Consider the following 18,836-nt stretch of genomic DNA (forward strand, 5'->3'; position numbering starts at 1 on the left):
CTAACCTGAACAAGTATGGTTGCATTAATTTGCCAAAAAATTTTGTAGACTGTTATCTTAATTATCCTACACAACTTAATACTTTTTTTTTTACAACATCAGAGGATGCCACATTGAGACTAGATCTTTTGTCTGTTACCACTTGATTTGTTTTACTTATTCATTGTTGCATGTAAACTGTAGCATATTTGTTTGTGTTCTGAAGATGCTAATTTGAATACAAGTGAAATATAAGACATTTAATAAAATCTTCTTTATAATTTAGTTGTTTGGTCTAATACCATTAAATGAGTTATGAATAACATCCAATACTTAGGTTTGCCTACTAGATTTCTGTTTACAAGTCTCACTGGTGCTGATGATTTAGAGCCAAGTCAAGCTGATCAATGCCAAAAACTCCTCTCCTTTATTTCTGAAACTTCTGGTATTTGTGTACATGCATTTCAATACACACAGGTTCCCCCTATAATGTTATTTCCAACCTTTACAGATTTGAAACCTGTGAAAGTGCATTTGGCATTTCAAAGCCGATTATACTGTAAGTATTGTATAGGGGTTAGCATGAACCGCCTATGATAAGCCTTCAGACTCGATGGAGATACTCATAATACTGAAATATTTGGAATATTATCTGTGTGTGTGTGTGTGTGTATATTTGATGTCTACTGTATTATATGATATTTTGAATTTTTGCAGTGCTTTTTCTTTGAATCTGAACAAGACTTTAATACCTGGTGTTCTCAAACACAGAAGGTGAGCTTTTTATTTATATATATTTTTAAGAATTTTTAAAAATTGAAATAGTCTAATTGCTTTATTTTATCAGTAGTAGTAGTAGTACTAGTTCTCTTAGAATAAAAGATATCCGATTTCTAATTGGAGGTATCAACTAATAATTATGGTAGTTAATAATAATATTTTAATGTATTTAAAATAATGATAAATAATTGCCAAAAGAGTCTTGAGGTCATGAATTTCAAAACAATAATGTGTGTGTGGTGGGAGATGAAATCACAAATTAATTAGCAGAATTACTAAAATCTAGTATAAAATGTAAATTAAGTTATTAATTATATGAATGAATAATCTTTAGCTTCATTAAATAAATAGGAGTGTTCAACTTTCCTGGAGTGCATTCAGAAAATTGAGAAGCATTTTTCAAAACAATGATGTCCCACTCTGTTTAAAAAGGAAGACATTTAACCAATCTATACTTCCAGTATACATCACATATAGTTGTGAAACTTTGTCTCTAACAAAAGCATTGGCAAATAAACTAGCAACAACTCAAAGAAAAATGGAGAAGTTGATGCTAGGAATCACATTAAAAGATAAACGAAGCACCTGGATAAGAAGCCAGACTCATATCACTGACATCATTCTTCACCATAAGTGACTAAAATGGAAATGGGCCAGACATCCATCCAGAAGAGATGAGCAATGGATCATCATACTAATGAACTGGATTCCAGAAGAAGGGAAATGAGGCCGAGGACATCCTAAAAGAAGGTGGAGTGATGAATTGTCAAATTTTGTTGGGGGAAAATTGGTCAACCATTACCAAGAACAGAGAAAGGTGGAAAGAACTGGAAGAGGCCTTCATTAGGTGCTGTTATCAGCTTGTAAACTATAATCCAACTAACAGAATAAAGAAAAAAAACTGAGAAATTACTTAAGTCTGTCACTTCTTCGCCATGAGACCCTATTAATAAACCTATACCCGATTACGCCTGCTCTCCCAGAATATATGGTGTTCCTGAAGTACACAAACAAAATGTTCCACTTCGGCCGATAGTGGAAGGAATAGACAACCCTAATTATCACCTAGCCAAGAAATTAGTGTCAACACACTCAAGGAGTTGATAGGTCATTCCCCCTCCTATATAATGAATATAAGCAAAATTAAAAACATAATGCTTGGCAAAGATGATTTATTAGTCAGTTTAGACGTTTCTGCCTTTTTCACAAATATCCCAATCAGTGACACAATTCTTCTCCTACAGAATAATTTTCTGCCAGACATTACGGCCCTCTTTGTCCGCGTACTGTGTTCCGGTTACTTCGTGTGGCAAAATAAATTTTACCTACAAAAAGAAGGTACAGTCATAGGCTCACCACTATCCCCCCCCCCCAATTGCTAACTTTTATATGGAAGCTTTTGAGCAAAGTGCTCTTGATTCCTTTTCTCTAAAACCCACAGTGTGGCTTAGATACGTTGATGATGTTTTTGTTAATTTTTTTTTGTGTGGCCAATTTTGTCACGGTCGACAAACTTTAAACACATTCCTCAACCACCTGAACGAACAACACGAATGCATACAATTTACTATTGAAATTGAAAATCAGAACTCGCTTCCGTTCCTGGATACACTGGTCACACGTCTTCCCTCAGGCAGTCTATCCTTCACGGTTTACCGCAAACTAACACATACTGGCCGATATATACATGCTAACTCATATCATCACCTGTCGCAAAAATTTGGACAGGTGATGATATGAGTTAACACCCTTAAAAACAGAACTATAACAATTTGCTCTAATCAACAGGCTCTTAAACAAGAATTAAAGATTATTAGCAACGCATTTATAAATAATGGCTATAACAAAAATACTATTAATAAAGTTCTTCATAAAACTTCATCAAAAAAGAATATAGATTACAGTAAAACCATAGTCATCCCATACATTAAAGGGTTATCAGAAAAAATTAATAGAATCCTATATCATTATAATCTTAATGCCACTTTTAAACTACCTATAAAATTAAAAAACATATTCAACTCTTCTAAGGATCCTCTCCTCCCATTGGCACATCCTGGAGTTTATTACATCTACTGCACCTGTAATTTACCTTATATTGGTGAAACTGGATGTACAATCCCTATACGTAAAAAAAAAAACAAAAAAAAAAACAAAAAAAACATTATAACAATTTTGGTGAAGCAGGCCTCTCAGATCATGCTCTCTACACCAAATTGATTGAAAAAGTACCTGCTTTTTACATCATACAAAAACCTGGTATGAAAGAAAATTTAAAGAAGCATGTGAAATTCTGATTAACATTAACCACCTTAATCTCATCAATAATGGTGAAATAAAAATTCCAAGAATTTGGATAGCACATATTCAGCCTACTTAATTTCCAGCATACTTTAGGACTTGAAACAATTTTCAACTTTTATTGAAAACTATTCCTTACCAATTAGTTGAAATTTATATCTATATAAACATGTTGCTGTCCAGTCCAATTTAATTTTGTAACCTAATAGATAATAATAATAGGACTCTAGCTTTGATGTAGTAAAGTTTTTTTTTTTTCCTCACCAGAGGTCAGGCCAATAATTGTTATAATGGTTGATCAGTAACTTTAGTGAACCATGTAGATTGTAGTGCAGCTTTTTTCTTTGTATATATATATGTGTATGCTCCAGATGATGAACTTGATATGAAGGTCGAAATGTCAAGTGTTCATTTTAGTTTATATTAAACTAAAGTTTTGCTCTAACACGGTAGTTGTCTCCATAATTTTTTGTAATGTTTACAGTACTCTCTTTTCTCCATTTCTGTCTCAATAGCCTCCAGAACAGTTTGTTATCTTCCTGATATTTATCTGCTATATTCTCACCAAAGTTATCCTAGAACTTTTGTTTACCTTTACACAGAGTTATGCATTCCTACATTTTTCTTTGAATTCTATCAGGGCACTTTCCATCTTGTTACTTACCAAGGACATTTGATATGATTTTCTTCTTTTTCAGCTCTGCTCTTTAACTTCAAGTCTAACATAAGTTCTAATTTTTCTATTACTGTGAACACCTTTACTCCATGCCTTTCTGGCTGAAACAATCAGTGCTTTCTTCAGATTTTGCTAGTGAGCCTTCAATGTTTGTTTATTGTTTTCAACATTTTGATTTTTTATTGAATAATATTTGAGACTACAATTCATTTCTGAAAGTAGGGTGACTTGAATTATTTTTTAAGCTTTTGTGCATATTTTTCTTTTCAATATGATATGTATTTCTGCCCTTATCAAAACTAAATAATGATTGTTTCCTATTTCAAATTTCTCGTATACTTTTTATCATGAAGCATTGTAAAGCTAACATTATCAACAATAACACAGTCAATAATAAAGCTTTACTTACTTCATGTGAATTCTTTCCATGTGAATTTATGTTAGAACATCGGTCTTATTAATGACTAGTCCATGTCCTGAAAACAAATCCAGCAGGTACCTCTCATTTACATTTATTAGTGTTGAACTTTTCTCTAAATTTTTCCACGATATCTTTATGTATTAGGAATTCATTTCCTACTCTGCTGTTTTATAGCAAGCCACAGGAATTTTGACTCGAGAAGAAAGCATATTGAAAGTTCCTATCAAGTAAATCAGCAAAATCACTGATGGAATATAGAAAATGTAAGAAAATGTGACGGATATGTAAGAAAACTAAGCTGTCTGTACAAGTCTCTAAACAAAAGTCATGGAATGACAGAAGAATATCATCATGATCATCAATTTCTCCTGGGAGTAGTGTACAGGATGCTATGATAATGTATACATGTTTAAGTTTCATTATGATTACTGTCCTGTCAACAGTTTTCCTTCAAATTATTCTATCACTTGTCAGTAAACCAATATTATGCCTTATATTTCTGTCTTCCAGGTCACTTCTAACTGCATCAATCTGCCTAGATCTTGGTCTTCCTGTGGGTTTTCCCCCTGCTATTTTGGCATGAAACACCTGTTTTGCTCATTTTTCCTCTTCCATTTTGTTTGTCCACAGCATCTTAACCCATACATTCTTGAATTGTAACAATGTCCAATTCCTTCTTAATACCTTCTTTTTTACTATGATTCTGCCATTGATGCCCATCTGTTCACTGTCCCAATTTTTTTCACAACTCTCAGATATTTCAGATATCCATTTTCTCATATCCTAGTTTAGTGTTTTAACAAGTTTCTCTTATTCCATATAAATTTATTCAACTGGCTCTCAGCCATACCAGTTTTGCTTATTCTGTTATATATATTTCCATATTTAATTTGCCATATTCACTCAAGAATGAGCCTAAATAGCTGAATTATACTGATACTTCATATGTTGATGGAGCCTATCTTCATTTCTGGTGACATTGAGTTTGTTCTACTAGTTAACAAATCCCTGTTCACCCTGATTCTCTGCTGAAAATAGCAGGGATCTTGTTTAGCCTGGCAATGTCATGGCCAGCATGCCATTTCCTTGTTTACTACTAAATGTTTGTTTCTGATTTAAGCAAATACTATTTCATTCAACATTCAGCAAATATCTGCTAACAAGATATACCATGTGAAGGTCAGTGGTCCCAAGCTTCCCAAGAACAGAGCCCTACAGCACTACTCTGTTTACTTGGGATTCTGCTCTTGATCCAGTCTATATAGCATTGTTATCATGTAATCATTTCATTGATCCAGCTTGTTTGTCATTTTATTACTGAAAGTGATTCAATTACAAAACTGTGCTGCTTTCCATAGAGCATAATGTTTTTGTTAAACCATTTCTGAATTGCCTTTGATGAATTTCTCCATTACCTTAACCACCATTCCTGAAATATAGTATGGTCTGTAATTTGCTGCCTCTCTTGGAACTCCTTTATGCATTGGAAATATTTTGTGCTCTTTTCACTACCTTGGGACCTTAACAAGATGAGAATTAAAATGACACAGGTGGTAGAGGTGCTACCAGTTCCCTTTCACCTTCTTGTAAAACACAGGATTATATCCCATTTAATCCCACAACCATTAAGATTCTGCAATATCCTAAGTGCTTCCAATTCATCTCCCCTTTTCTCACATCAGCTCCCATTACATCTGTCACTACAAAATCTCCATTTGGATGATATACTCTTCCAATATGATGATAACTCAGTAACTTGACTATTTCTTCTGCTTATGTCACCTCCTTGCTGTCAACATTCACTGCTGGAAAGAAGTCAATGGACGTCATAGTGGGAGGAACAAACAGCCATGGTATCCACCTTAATAAAATGTAGGACCTCCTTTTACTGTGATGACTGCAGCAATCCCACAGGCATATGATAGCGATCAATGGGAATTTTGGATCATTCTTCCTGTAGGCATGTAATGAGGTTTTGGACTGTTGAGGAGCAGATGTCCCTTCACTAGTTTCTCCAGTTCATCTCATAGATGTTCAGCAGATTGAGATCAGGGCTCTGTGGAGGCCATTAAATGTGGTGACGTTTATGTCCACAAACCATGTAATTACAGCAGCAGCCTTATGACACAATGCATTGTCTAGCTCAACATTTCTCAACCTTCCTAAGTCCTAGGACCAGTAAAATGCCTAAAACAATTCTACGGACCACTAAGTGTGGTCCGTAGAATTGAATAAGTTATGTAATTTTTTTAGAAACGTATGTGGGGATTACCAACATTTGGGAAAAACTGTGCCATTTATACCATAATAAATCTAAAAGCATGTTTTGAATATATATGGAAACATAATTAAATTGGAAGTAAACGATTAAAAGGGCATCATCATTGAACAAAGTTTTAATTTTCATTAAACAAATAAATAATATGGTATAATTATGTTACTATTTACTTTTAATGAGATGGATGAGCTTCTTGGACTTGTAGAGTTGCTGGATATCTGGCTCAATATCGGTCAACATCAGTCGAAGATCGGCACACACACTAAGACGATTTCTGCATTTTGTTTTTATTTGAAGGAGCGATGAAAATCCTTTCTTGTAAAGAGAGATTGTAGAAAACTGCATGACAATTTCCGATGCTTCTTCAGATAATTCGGGAAATTCACTTCTCCCTGAAGGCAAGATCCAGAATCGAGCCAAATCACGATCACTGAATTGCATTTTAAGCCCACTGTCAGTTGAAAGCTCGATTAACTGTTCTTTTTCGATAATGAAAGGTCATTCTCGTGACTGTAATCTGAAGTGGATCGCGAACCCACAGAAATTTCTTATAAAAGTTATTTGGAAAATATGTTTCTAAATTCTGTTTCAAAGTTTTGAGGTGGACACAAACTCTTTCCAGTGGTTAAATTCTAAGTGCTTAAGTTGCGGGGCCCTATACAATTAGCCAATTGTATTTGAATACTATCCGGGGAAGCTCCAAACCTCCCTGTCTCTTTCATCACTCGTACATAATCAGGCGACTGTTGATATTGACTTTATATACACATTCAAAACTGTAAACAATTGTTGAATAAAGGGAGAAAAGTCGCAAAACAGAAAAATGTTCCTACAAAATAACCAATTGTATTTATCTTTAAATGTGATTCACTTGTCGAGTGTCTAGCAAGTTAGCAAATCTTTCCTTTCGTTCAGTGTATTAATATTATCGCATTGCAACTGATGGGAGTTCTGCATTTCTGTGGATTTGTAACAGATCTCTTTCTCTTCAGAAAGTACACACAAACTGTCATTACAAACTCGTTTTGTATTATCACTATTATCTGATCTATTTTTCCGTTTAAAGAAGGTACCAGTGTACTTATCCATAATTGAAATACCATACTTACATAACTCTAATATAACTCGCACCCCTGATTTTACTTTTTGAAAAAGGAAATTAAAAAGTTTCACATATACCTTGCAAATGAAAAAAAGCTGAAACACGTTCACAGCAGGGCAATAGTAACTTGCTTCTGCAGTAAACAACATGGCCTCCTCAATAGCCACTATTGCAGAGGCAAGAAAAACAAGTACTTATATTATGTCAGTGAATAAGGTATGGCCAGTCTGTGTAATATATTTCTCAACAAATAGTACAATTAGAGACAACTAGGATAAAAACGACACTAATTAATGAATCACATATCCCCTCATACAGAAATTATGCTGTATAGACCCAAGCAAAACCATATGTTGCACCGGCAAACACAGTATATAACTAAAAACTATTGTTATTAATTAGGTGTGTGAGTTCACTCGCTGCAATGCAACAATAACATTCAACCAAACGTGTTAAAACTAACAAATTTATATATAGTGAATGTTGTTATGACAGTTTCACATATTATTGGAATTCGGTTGAAGAGAGTTAGCATTTCCACTCAGTTGTCAGCTTGCTTTTATGCTTTCCGTCACTACTGCACCAGTCATATGCACATCTTAATAACCTGCCATTGCTGTCTGTTTCACATTAGGCTTAATTACCGTAAAGGGAGAAAAGTCACAAAACATAAAAATGTTCCGGGGCCAGGTGCTGGCTGAATTTAACCACTGCCCTTTCCAGAAACTCAGAATCAACAAAAATATCATTTTCCAATGAAAAGGATTCCAATGTTGGAAAAGGTGTAAATTGTCTCTCTTTTACATAAGTAATCCATAACACCAGTTTTTCCTCAAATGCCTTTATTTTGTTGGAGGCATCAAGAACAGTTAAAGACTTTCCTTGAATGGAGAGATTTAGTTAATTTAATTTCGAAAAAATGTCTTAACCATGCTTTGTCAACAAGGAGTAATGCAAAATCAGAATTATGTTCATTTATAAACAATAAAACTTCATGCCTTAATTGAAATAACCTTGTTAGTACTTTGCCCCTGGAAAGCCAGCGAATTTCAGAATGAAGCAAAATTTTTATATATTATTATTATTACGGGCAACTCCAAAGAAACCTTAGACTCATCGAGGCAGGCCCTAAACATCATGTCCATCACAACTATTCGACATTCACACAGTATCTATCATACTTTGCCTTGAACTCATTTCCTGTCATAGCACCCACAACAGACTCTGGCAGCTTATTCCACTCATTCACCACTCTAAAAGTAAAAAACCCAGCTCTAACACCCTTACTAACCACACTCTTGCCTGGCTTCCATGGATATCCCCTAGTCCTCCCACCACCAGTCCTGTTCTCAAAAATATCCTCTGAATTAGTCCTATAGAAACCCTTCAGCAATTTGAATGTGTCAATCATATCTCCCTTTTTCCGCCTGTCAATCAATTTCTGCAACCCACAAATCTTCAAACTGGTTTCATAATTTTCATTTCATAGACCTGCTATCATCTTGGTCACTCGCCTCTGGATCCTCTCAACCTCCTCCCCATCAAGAATAAACCTAGGTGACCAGATCTGGGCACAGTAGTCGAGATGGGGTCTTATCAAACTCGATACAGAGGAACAGTAACTTGCTTATCCCTGCTCGTCAAAGTATTCTTCAGCATCCAAGTGATTTGATGAGCTGATTTAACCACTTTTGCAATGTGCCCCCTAAATTTCAACTCCCTATCCACCAACACTCCCAAGTCCTTGGCCTCATCAAGCTCCTGGAGTACAGTTCCACCAATGTGATATACTGCTGCTAATCTTTTCACCCCAAAATGCATAACCTTACATTTTGCCACATTAAATTGACATCCATTTTCCTTAGCCCAGACCTCCAATCTATCCAGATCATCTTGCAAAATTTTGACATCTTCTGCATTCACTATTGCCCTACCCAACATTGCATCATCAGCGAACAAATGAACCGTTCCTCTCAGTTCCTTCCCTATATCGTTAATGAACAAATTAAACAGCAGTAGTCCAAGAACAGAACCTTGTGGCACACCACTAGTCACAGGCCTTCTTTTGGACTCTACTCCTGAATAAACTACTCTCTGATATTTCTCCATCAACCACCCACCTATCCATCTCACCAACCCTATATCCATTCCTATATGTTGCAGTTTATGGATGTGGTATCCTGTCAAAAGCCTTAGCCAAGTCTAGCAGTATCACTGTAAACCCATTATCCCTATCCAGGTCTGCCATCACTGTGTTATAAAACCTGAGCAAGTTACTGAGGCATGATCTACCATTCACAAAACCATGCTGTCCCCCCATACAGTTTCTCATTTTCATCAATCTATTCCTGTATTTTTCCCTTGACTACTTTCTCCAAGACTTTGACAACAACTCATGATATGCTGATCGGTCGGTAATTTGCATTAGTAGTCTTGGAATCTTCCTTTATGCAGTGGAACTATTTTCCCCTCTTTCCACCCCTTTGGGACTAAACCAGACCTGAGACTCAGATTAAACAATATTGTCAAGGGCACTGACAATTCTTTAGCCGCTTCACATAAGACCTGTGCTGGTATACCATCCAATCCCACAGATGTATTCACATTAAGGTTCTGTAATAGACTATTCATCTCCACTTCATTCACCACAATTCCCATATAAACTAATAGTTCCTTAATTCCTTCAATGTTACCACCTGGATGATATACTCTTACAAATTGCTCACTCAGTAATTCCACTATATCGACTGATTCAGTGACCTCCCTACCATCAGCATTCCTTAAAATCATTCTGCCGTATACAGTTTTTCTTTTATTGAAAGAACTGTTTGGGATTCTCTTTAGCTTGCATGGCTAATTTCCTTTCATAATCTGCTTTTGCTTTTCTTACCACACTCGTTACCCTTCTGGCCCATGCTTTATACCATTCATGTGCCTGCAGGTCACCTTTCTCCTTAAATTCTCTCCACAGTTGTTTCTTTTTTTGCAGCTCAAGCTTAATGGTGTTATTCATCCATTTAACCCCTACTTGTTTTACTATTCGGACCCTAGGTATACAATCAGCCATAACCTCCTGTAAATGCTCCTTGACCACTTCCCATGCTCTATAGATGTCCAGCCCTTGCAGTTGTACATGCCATTGCACTGATCCAAGCAGTCTTCTAAGCTTGTCATACCTGCCAGCACGGTAATTCCACATGTACCCTATCTTAATCGAAAATTTCACACATTTAGCCACCTCCCAGGTCAAGACCCTATGATCACTCTCACCAATAGGTGGCAACATGCATATTCATTACAGTCAAATTTTCAGATGCTATTACGAGGTCAAGCACTCTCGAACCCCTAGTATTTTCCATTACATGCTGTCTCAGATAGTTATCCCTTAGTAATAGCTGAATAAAATCCAGTTCCTTCCTCACATGTGTCTTCTCCTCCTCCCAAGCAATGTTACCATAGTTGAAATCCCCCATAATAATTACCCTCCTTCCACTCATTTCATCAATTTGTCTATGCATAGTATCTCCACCATCTATTCCATCACCTGGTCTATAGCAGCACCCAACTGTACATTTTGTTCCGTTAGTCTCAATCTCACACCAAATAGCCTCAAATGAGCTCTTTTCACTATCCTGCAATAGAACTTCTATTCTCCTTGGCTGCAGTTCATCAGCTATCATCAATAACACTCCTCCTCCATTTTATTCTCTCTGTCACTCCTGAACACACTATACCCTACACATTCTATCCCACTAACTATATCATCTTCTGTCAGCCATGTTTCACTAATACCAATAACCTGTGATCAGGAAGAGCCAACCAAGGCCAAAAATTCTTCCTTCTTGTTCCTAATATTTCTGGCATTAGTATACATGAAATGCAGAGGTCCATTTGTCCCACCACTATCTTGATGCATTATACTAACTATCCCATTCTGATTTCTTGTCCTTCGTACTGGTTCGGGCACATTATATACATTCTTACACTCATCTGCCTCACTGATGTCTGTATATCCACTTCCTCCCCTCCTTAATAGTTCTAGTTTCCCTGATTTTGCACATCCACTCTCACTTCACTCAGCAACACTTTTTCCAGTCTTCGCACACCAAATTCATTCAAATGTAAGCCATCCATCTTGTACAAATCCTTTCGCCCATCAAACTCACTCCACACGTCCACAAACTCCACACCGCATCATCTGCATAACCTGCATATTCACTGCCCATTTCATCACCAAGTACTGAAAATAAGCTGCTATTTAACGGTCGAACCTTAATAAAATTAACTAGCCTTACTGCATTGTATAGCACAGTTTTAAATTCTGGTGGCATTCCTTTGGAGGCGAACACTTCCCTATGTATTAAACAATGTACCCAATTCATATCCGGAACTACTTGACTATAGCAATAACCCCACTATGCCTGCCTGTAAGAGTGCGAGCTCCATCTAAACAGAAGCCCATACATTTTCCCCACTGGATCCCATTGTGTATTATGTAATTATTGAGAGTGTGAAATATTTCTTCTCCAGTTGTTCGAGATGGCAAAGTTCTACAAAACAGAATATTTTAACAACAGCATGATAACAACATCACGAATGTTGTTATCACGAATGTTATCATGCACATATCGTACGTAGCATATTAACTGCGCATCATCTGTAACATCAGTAGTCTTTATTTGTGATACATAAGGGCTCTTCTTAACTCTTTAGATTAACTGAGATTCTACGTCACCTGCCATATTATTAATTCTGCGACCGACAGTGTCATTTGAAAGAGGAATCAAATCGACATCTTTTAGTAACTTGTTGCCAAACAGTTTTTACCACATCTTTTATAGCTGAAAGTAGTAAATTTTCCCCAATAGAATGTTTCCCTGTTTTCGCTATGTGCAAACTTAAGATTATTTGACCATAGCAACAACTCCACTATTCCTGCCTATAAGGGCACGAGCTCCATCCGAACAGAAGCCCATACTATCGCATACTATCGCTGTTTGTTGTTGCTGTTTTTTTTTAAGTAAATATCATTTCGAACCCATGGCCGAAACTATATATTTTCTATTAATGTTTTATTCACAATGTCTAGTTTCTAAATGTCGTTGGAGTTTCGCATGTTTCATAAACTTGTTCGACAACACTTCATAACACAAAACACATTGAAGTTTTTGTTCACTTTCATCTCCACACCAAGTAAACGCGAATTCCAAATATGAACTGTTGTATTTTTTCTTAGAACCGCTTGTTTCTTCTATTCTAGTTTAATAGTATCAGATTTACTTGCTGTTACAACACATGTATTCCAATTAGGGTTAGCATCACCTATTTCATTTGCTTTTCTTTTGAAAGTCCTAGTTCTAAACCACTTTTCCATCATTAAAAAATGTTTCCGAAAAATATATAAATACTGGGGTTAACTTACGGCCCACTTTGTCCACGTATCACTTAGCACTTCTGAAGATATACTGAGCCTTGGTTGAAGGAGAAAAACCTTCAACAATAATAAACAATAAGCAGTTGATTGAAATGTGGATAACACATGTTCACTTCAAATCTGACAAAACAGCAAAGGAAAGTGGAAGCAATAAAACCATATTATTGTTCACTTCACCCCTCTTTTATTACTCGTCATTCTGCCGCTACAAATTAAAATAGCAACAGAATGTTCATGGAATGAACATTCTGCCGCTATTTTTTTTTTTTTTTAAGTAACCATTTTATTTCAATAATTTTTACTCACTTATTCAATTTTAATTTGTTTTGTTTGGATAATTAAAATATATAGATTTATTTGATTAATTTAAGTCTGCCTGCGGACCACCTGTGGTCCATGGACCATAGGTTGAAAAACACTGGTCTAGCTGAAAGAGACAACGGTCAGTTCCATAAAAACACCACCAAGTAGGAAGCATTGTATTGTCCAGAGTGTTCAGATACCTCTCAGAGTTCAGTGTCCATGGTCCCCACGAACAGAGGGCCAAGGCCAAACCAGGACCATACCATCACACCACCATCTCCAAATTTCATAGTTGGTATTACACATTCTGATAAGAGATATTCACTGGACATTCTTCACACCCACTCCTGTCCATCTGCTCGAGAGAGGGTGTAGCATAATTCGTCACTCCATAACACAGCTTTCCAAGTTTCCATATCTCTCTTTACACCACTGAAGAGATACTGCATATTGGTTCGGATAATGTGGGGCTTGCATATTGCAAGCCCTACCACAGATACCCATGTTGTGAGCTTTGGTTCTGAATATTTTTGTGCAGATTCGTGTTCCAGTCGATGCCCGGAACTCTGTATTCAACATGCCAGTCGATGAATTGTGGTTTTTACATATTATCCTTCATAGCATCCTACAGTCATGTTCAGTGAGTGTGGTGGATCATCCACTACGGGTAGCACCTGCAGTCGACTACTTGCACTTCCATCTCAGTATGGTATCACCGGTTGTTGACCTGGGATGGCCCAATTTGTCAAATAGGCCCGACATGGCATTCCATTACAATGCCTCTTTCAAACTCTGTCAGTTCCATTCTTGCAGCCATTTCACCCAGACACAGTTACACTGACTTGGGAGTATTATATTCCTCCAATTTATACTGGCTCAAACACGTGTCTGATTACATGGCACAATTCACCTTGTCCATGGTGGTGGTGGTGTCTGTTGACTTCTTTCCAATCAGTGTACATTAAGGTCATCCTCCATAAGTCCCTTCATTATTCTCACCATGTACTGAAATAATTCATTAGGATTTCCTTTAGCTCACTCATTTAATTTCCTCTCATATTCTGATTTTGCCTTCATTACCAAATTGGTTATTCTTGTCTGTGCTTTGCATTGCTCATGAGCCTACTGATCATGTTTCTCTTTATATTTCCTCCATTATATTTTCTTTTTGCTGCTCCTGTTTAATGATGCCACTGAATAATTTAATGTCTACCTGATTTGTTCTCCTCACCCTGGGTATAATGTTTAATATTGCTTCTTTCAAACACCTCTTTACCATGCATTTCCTTATGCGTGACAATGCTTCAAGCTGCTTCCTTGTATAATCACCTGCTGTGTAGTTCCATATACATATCCCATTTCTTCTTCACTGAAAATTGCATGTTTGGCAACCTTTCAGGTCAAGACTGTATGATAACTCCTCTCAAAAGCAATGTTGCTAACTATGTTAGTGACAAGTTCTATTATATCTTCAGATCCATCACTCTCAAGCACAAAGTTCCTCCAACACATTCTGTTTTGGGTAGTTATGTCTTAATTGCTGTATAAATTGCATTTCTTTCTCTCTGTGTGACCTTTCCTTCTACTAATCCCCCCCCCCCAGTTGGACTCCTCCACAATATAATCACTTTCCTTGCACTCATTGTGCTCAATTGCAAATTCATGATTTCCACATCTTCATTTACATATCCTGGCTTATCAATTCTGCCAGACTTCCTTCTAGATCAGTGTTTCTCAACGTTTTTTGAACCTTCACCACCTCATTGTCTCAAAAATTTTGATCCCCCTCCCTCTAGCATAATAGTCAGCCAAGTTCTGAAAAAGTATAATATAAATATGTACATGTACATTTTCTAATTGCCCCTTATGGGGCATACACCCCACGTTGAGAAACACTGTTTTACATGTATACTTTCCTGCTGAGCTCTACTCTTTTTTTTTTTTTGGTTGTAATTGTACAGAAATCTCCATAGAGTCAGAAGATTCATCACAGGAGGTCCACAGTATTCCATACAATATCTGTCATACGTCTCTTTGAACACATTCATTTACAAAATACTTGCTGGCAACTCATTATACTCATTCACTGTGCTCCAAGCTAAAAATCTAGTGCTGATGTCCTTAGCATTTCTCATATTCATTGTTCAGGGATGAGCCATTGTTGTTCTCCCCTCCCCCTTCCTTAGCCATGTGCTGAAAAATTTTCCTCTGTCAGTTGTACAAAACCCTTTTAATAACTTAAATGTTTCTTCTTAAATGCTCATCAAAGTAAACATCACTCAGGTTTGCTTAAAGCAGTTCAAATGCACAGAAATTATTATTATTAACACTAGAAAACCTCATAGAGTCAAAAGACTCTTTGCAGGAGGTACATTACACATAAAGCCCATTAAACCATGTTTCAAACTCATTCAGTATATATGCATTCCACCCCACCAACCACTCTTCATGCAAAGAACCTGCTCCTTATGCCCCTGTTCACATCCTCCTTATACAGCTTCTAGTGATATCCCATTGTTCTATTTCCTTCTCCCATTTTGTGAAAAATTTCTTCCGCATTAATCTGGTAACAACTCTTAACAACTTAAATGTCTCAATCACATTCCCTCTCTTCCTTCTATTCACAAGGCTTTGTAAACTGCATATCCTATGTCTGTCCTCATATCCCAAAGACCAGTTACAACCTTGGTCAGTCTTTTCTAGACTTTTTCCAGTATAGCCTCATCATCATAAAAACCAGGGTATTAAATCCATGCACAATAATTCATAAAGAGGCCTGATACAATGGAACCAGAACTTCTTATTTTTACAAGTGAAGGTCCTTTGCATCATTGCCATAATCTGATATGATGTCATCACAACTTGTGCAGTTTGACCTCTGAACTTCAGATCCCTTCTCCACTACTATTGTAAGGTCTCTTATTTCCTCGACTTCCTCTAAAATTTCTCCAAGTATATACTTTGCATCCCATTGTTGTCTACCAAATTTCAGAACTTTACACTTTGCAACAGGACAGACAATCTATTCAAGTTATATCTGCTTGTTTCCTTCACTCTCCCCAATTTTGCATCATCTGCAAACAATTGTATATCACTGGTTGAGGTTATCTCAATATCATTAATATACAAATTAAATAACAAAATAGTTCCATGCGGAACACCACTAGTGACTTTCCTCTTCCGAGATAGTGTACTGTAAAACTCGATTGTAACTTATAACTATCAAAGCGCTTTACGTCGCTTTTTAAAAAATTTTACAAAATTCTCATGGGTCAAGTCCCATGAGAATTTTGTAAAATTAATCTTGTTTGTCTCTGTATATTTTGTGCTAGATATTATTGTAAATAACCCTTTGGAAATTAACTGTATATACTCCTTTAAAAAGAATATTTTAGAGTGTTAAAAACAAAGGCAATGTTTTTCCACTGGAACATTGTGTAATAGCTCTCTATGAGGGCATAAGAAAGGTTGTTTATGACTTGTGTATGAGAAAGTGCTTACAAGCTCTGCACATAAACATCTCCAAAGTCAGTCCAAAAGGTTCAAACAACTTTCCACTGGCCGGCAACTTACGATCAAAAGGGTGCACGGATGAGAACAAAGAGCGGGTTGAACTTAAAAGAAAATGAAAGTCATGCCGAATTCTTAGGGGGTTACAACCCTTCGTACAAGATTTCAGAGAAGGCATAATAAAAAGGGACAGAGACGAGCAGAAAGGGCTTCCAGTCGTCAGAAGTCGGAACCAGAGAGGAGGCGAACTGTAGACCATAAGCGGAGTTCGAACCAAAGCAGTGGCGGCAAAGAAAAGAGGTGAGGCAATACCCCAGTTACTTAAGAGGAGAGCCAAGATCCAGGTGCCGAGAGAGAGGAAAAGGCAAAGCACTGTTACCAAAGAGAGCCAGATTAGTACGGCAGTAAGCAGAAGTGGCAGCAATTAGAAGCAGAAGTTCCCGAAGTAAGGATCCAGAGGAGAATTTGCCTATGCTGAAACTTCTTGTATATGTGCTATTCGAGTATCGCAGATTGTAGTCCAAAAGGCCTGCTAATATCCTGAAGTGATACCGCTGTAGCAAGATACTCCTGAAGGAAGCCTAAAACTCGAGATGAAAGAAAAGCCATAAAGACTTTAGTAAAAGACTCTTGACTGAATGTGCGATACAGAGCCTCTGTAAGTTACTTCCCTTTGTATATTTTCTCTTATAATCTAGGAGATATGTTGTATATGGACTGTTAAGAATTAGTTTAATAGTAATAAGAAGTGTCCATAATTGACATGTTAGAAGTTGATATCTAATTTGTAGAAATAACCTCTTTGCGAGTAAACTAGAAGTTTAATAAGTTGAATTTGTAAGCAGAGAGTAAATAAGTTTTAGAGTTAAAGAGATTATTTAGTGTTGAAGTGAAAGGGTGCTAATTTTATGCTAAAGATTTTATAGATGGGTAGAGATAGCAATCTCCCTGTCGTTTGATTCATGTATATTTCATATTAATGTAAATGTGTTTTAATTATTTGTTAAAAGAGTGCTGCCTGATCCTTTATTTTACAACTGCACTGTTCCTAAATAAATCGGTGTGAGCAAGAAACAACTAAGGCATTAAAAGCGCAGTTTTATTACTTAAGAACCATGACTGTTTATGTAAACTTTGTTGAAGGAAGTTACGCTAGTAAGAGAGAGAGATCTACCGGAAGTTTTATTGAGCCTTATGCCAAATATTTGATATACTGATGGCGCAGTCTGACAAATTTTTCAGTGTTCATAGGCATACGACTAGTAAATACGGAAGGTGGATAAACATAGTATGCAATAGAATAAGTGAGGAAGGTTATGAGAGAGAAAGCGAGCACAGCTAATTAGTATAAAGAATATAAAAGAAGATATTACAGTAACGCAAAATAGCAGCAGACAACATAATATTACAGTACTCCCATACACAACTTGCTGATACCCATTCACCTACCCAACTCACTAGTCTGTTATCCAATCTGTCACCAAACTGTTTCAGTTTAGTGACCAACTGGTGGTGTGGCAATTTATCAATAGCCTTTGTAAAATCTAAGTATACTACTGTGCACTGCTTGGAAAGAAGCCAACAGACACCTCCGTTGGCAAGGTGCATTGTGCCATGTAATGAGTCACATGTTTGTGGCCAGTATAAATTGGAGGAATATGATGCTCCCAAGTTAGTGACTGACAGAGCTTGAAAAAGGTATTGTGATAGGATGCCATGTTGCAGGCCTATCTGTTCCACAAATTGGACAAAATGGGTGGTGGTTGTGGGAACAACCACCACCCATTTTTTCCTCATGTCCAAAGCTTGAATTGTCTTTTTCATTCTCCCTCCTGGAAAGCATAGCTTATGTACTCTTTCATTAACCAATCCTCTAATAGTGGAATCTCTATACACTGATATTCTTGAGTCATTTGTCACCTTTTTTCTTTCATTTTATCCTTTTGCACCCTTTCATTCCAATAAACATCTAATGTCACTCCAAACATTTCTCATTTCAGTTTTCATTTTGAACAACTTTCTTTCAAATCTTGTATTCTGGCAATTTCATTC

At 36.6% G+C, this 18,836-nt stretch overlaps 1 protein-coding gene across 1 annotated transcript in view; it reads left to right on the forward strand.

Annotated features, from left to right (window-relative positions):
• The window catches only part of LOC150094962 (cysteine protease ATG4B-like), a 215,536-nt gene that overhangs the window by 180,607 nt on the left and 16,093 nt on the right, over window positions 1-18,836 (forward strand). Inside the window, exon 11 of the mRNA XM_090410953.1 lies at window positions 697-753. Within this exon, the coding sequence (XP_090267079.1) occupies window positions 697-753 (57 nt within the window). The remainder of the gene's footprint in view (window positions 1-696; window positions 754-18,836) is intronic.

This window comes from Typopeltis vanoorti, chromosome 21 (genome assembly GCF_054136105.1).
Source record: "Typopeltis vanoorti isolate ZY-2024b chromosome 21, IOZ_Tvanoo_1.0, whole genome shotgun sequence".
Taxonomy (NCBI): domain Eukaryota; kingdom Metazoa; phylum Arthropoda; class Arachnida; order Uropygi; family Thelyphonidae; genus Typopeltis; species Typopeltis vanoorti.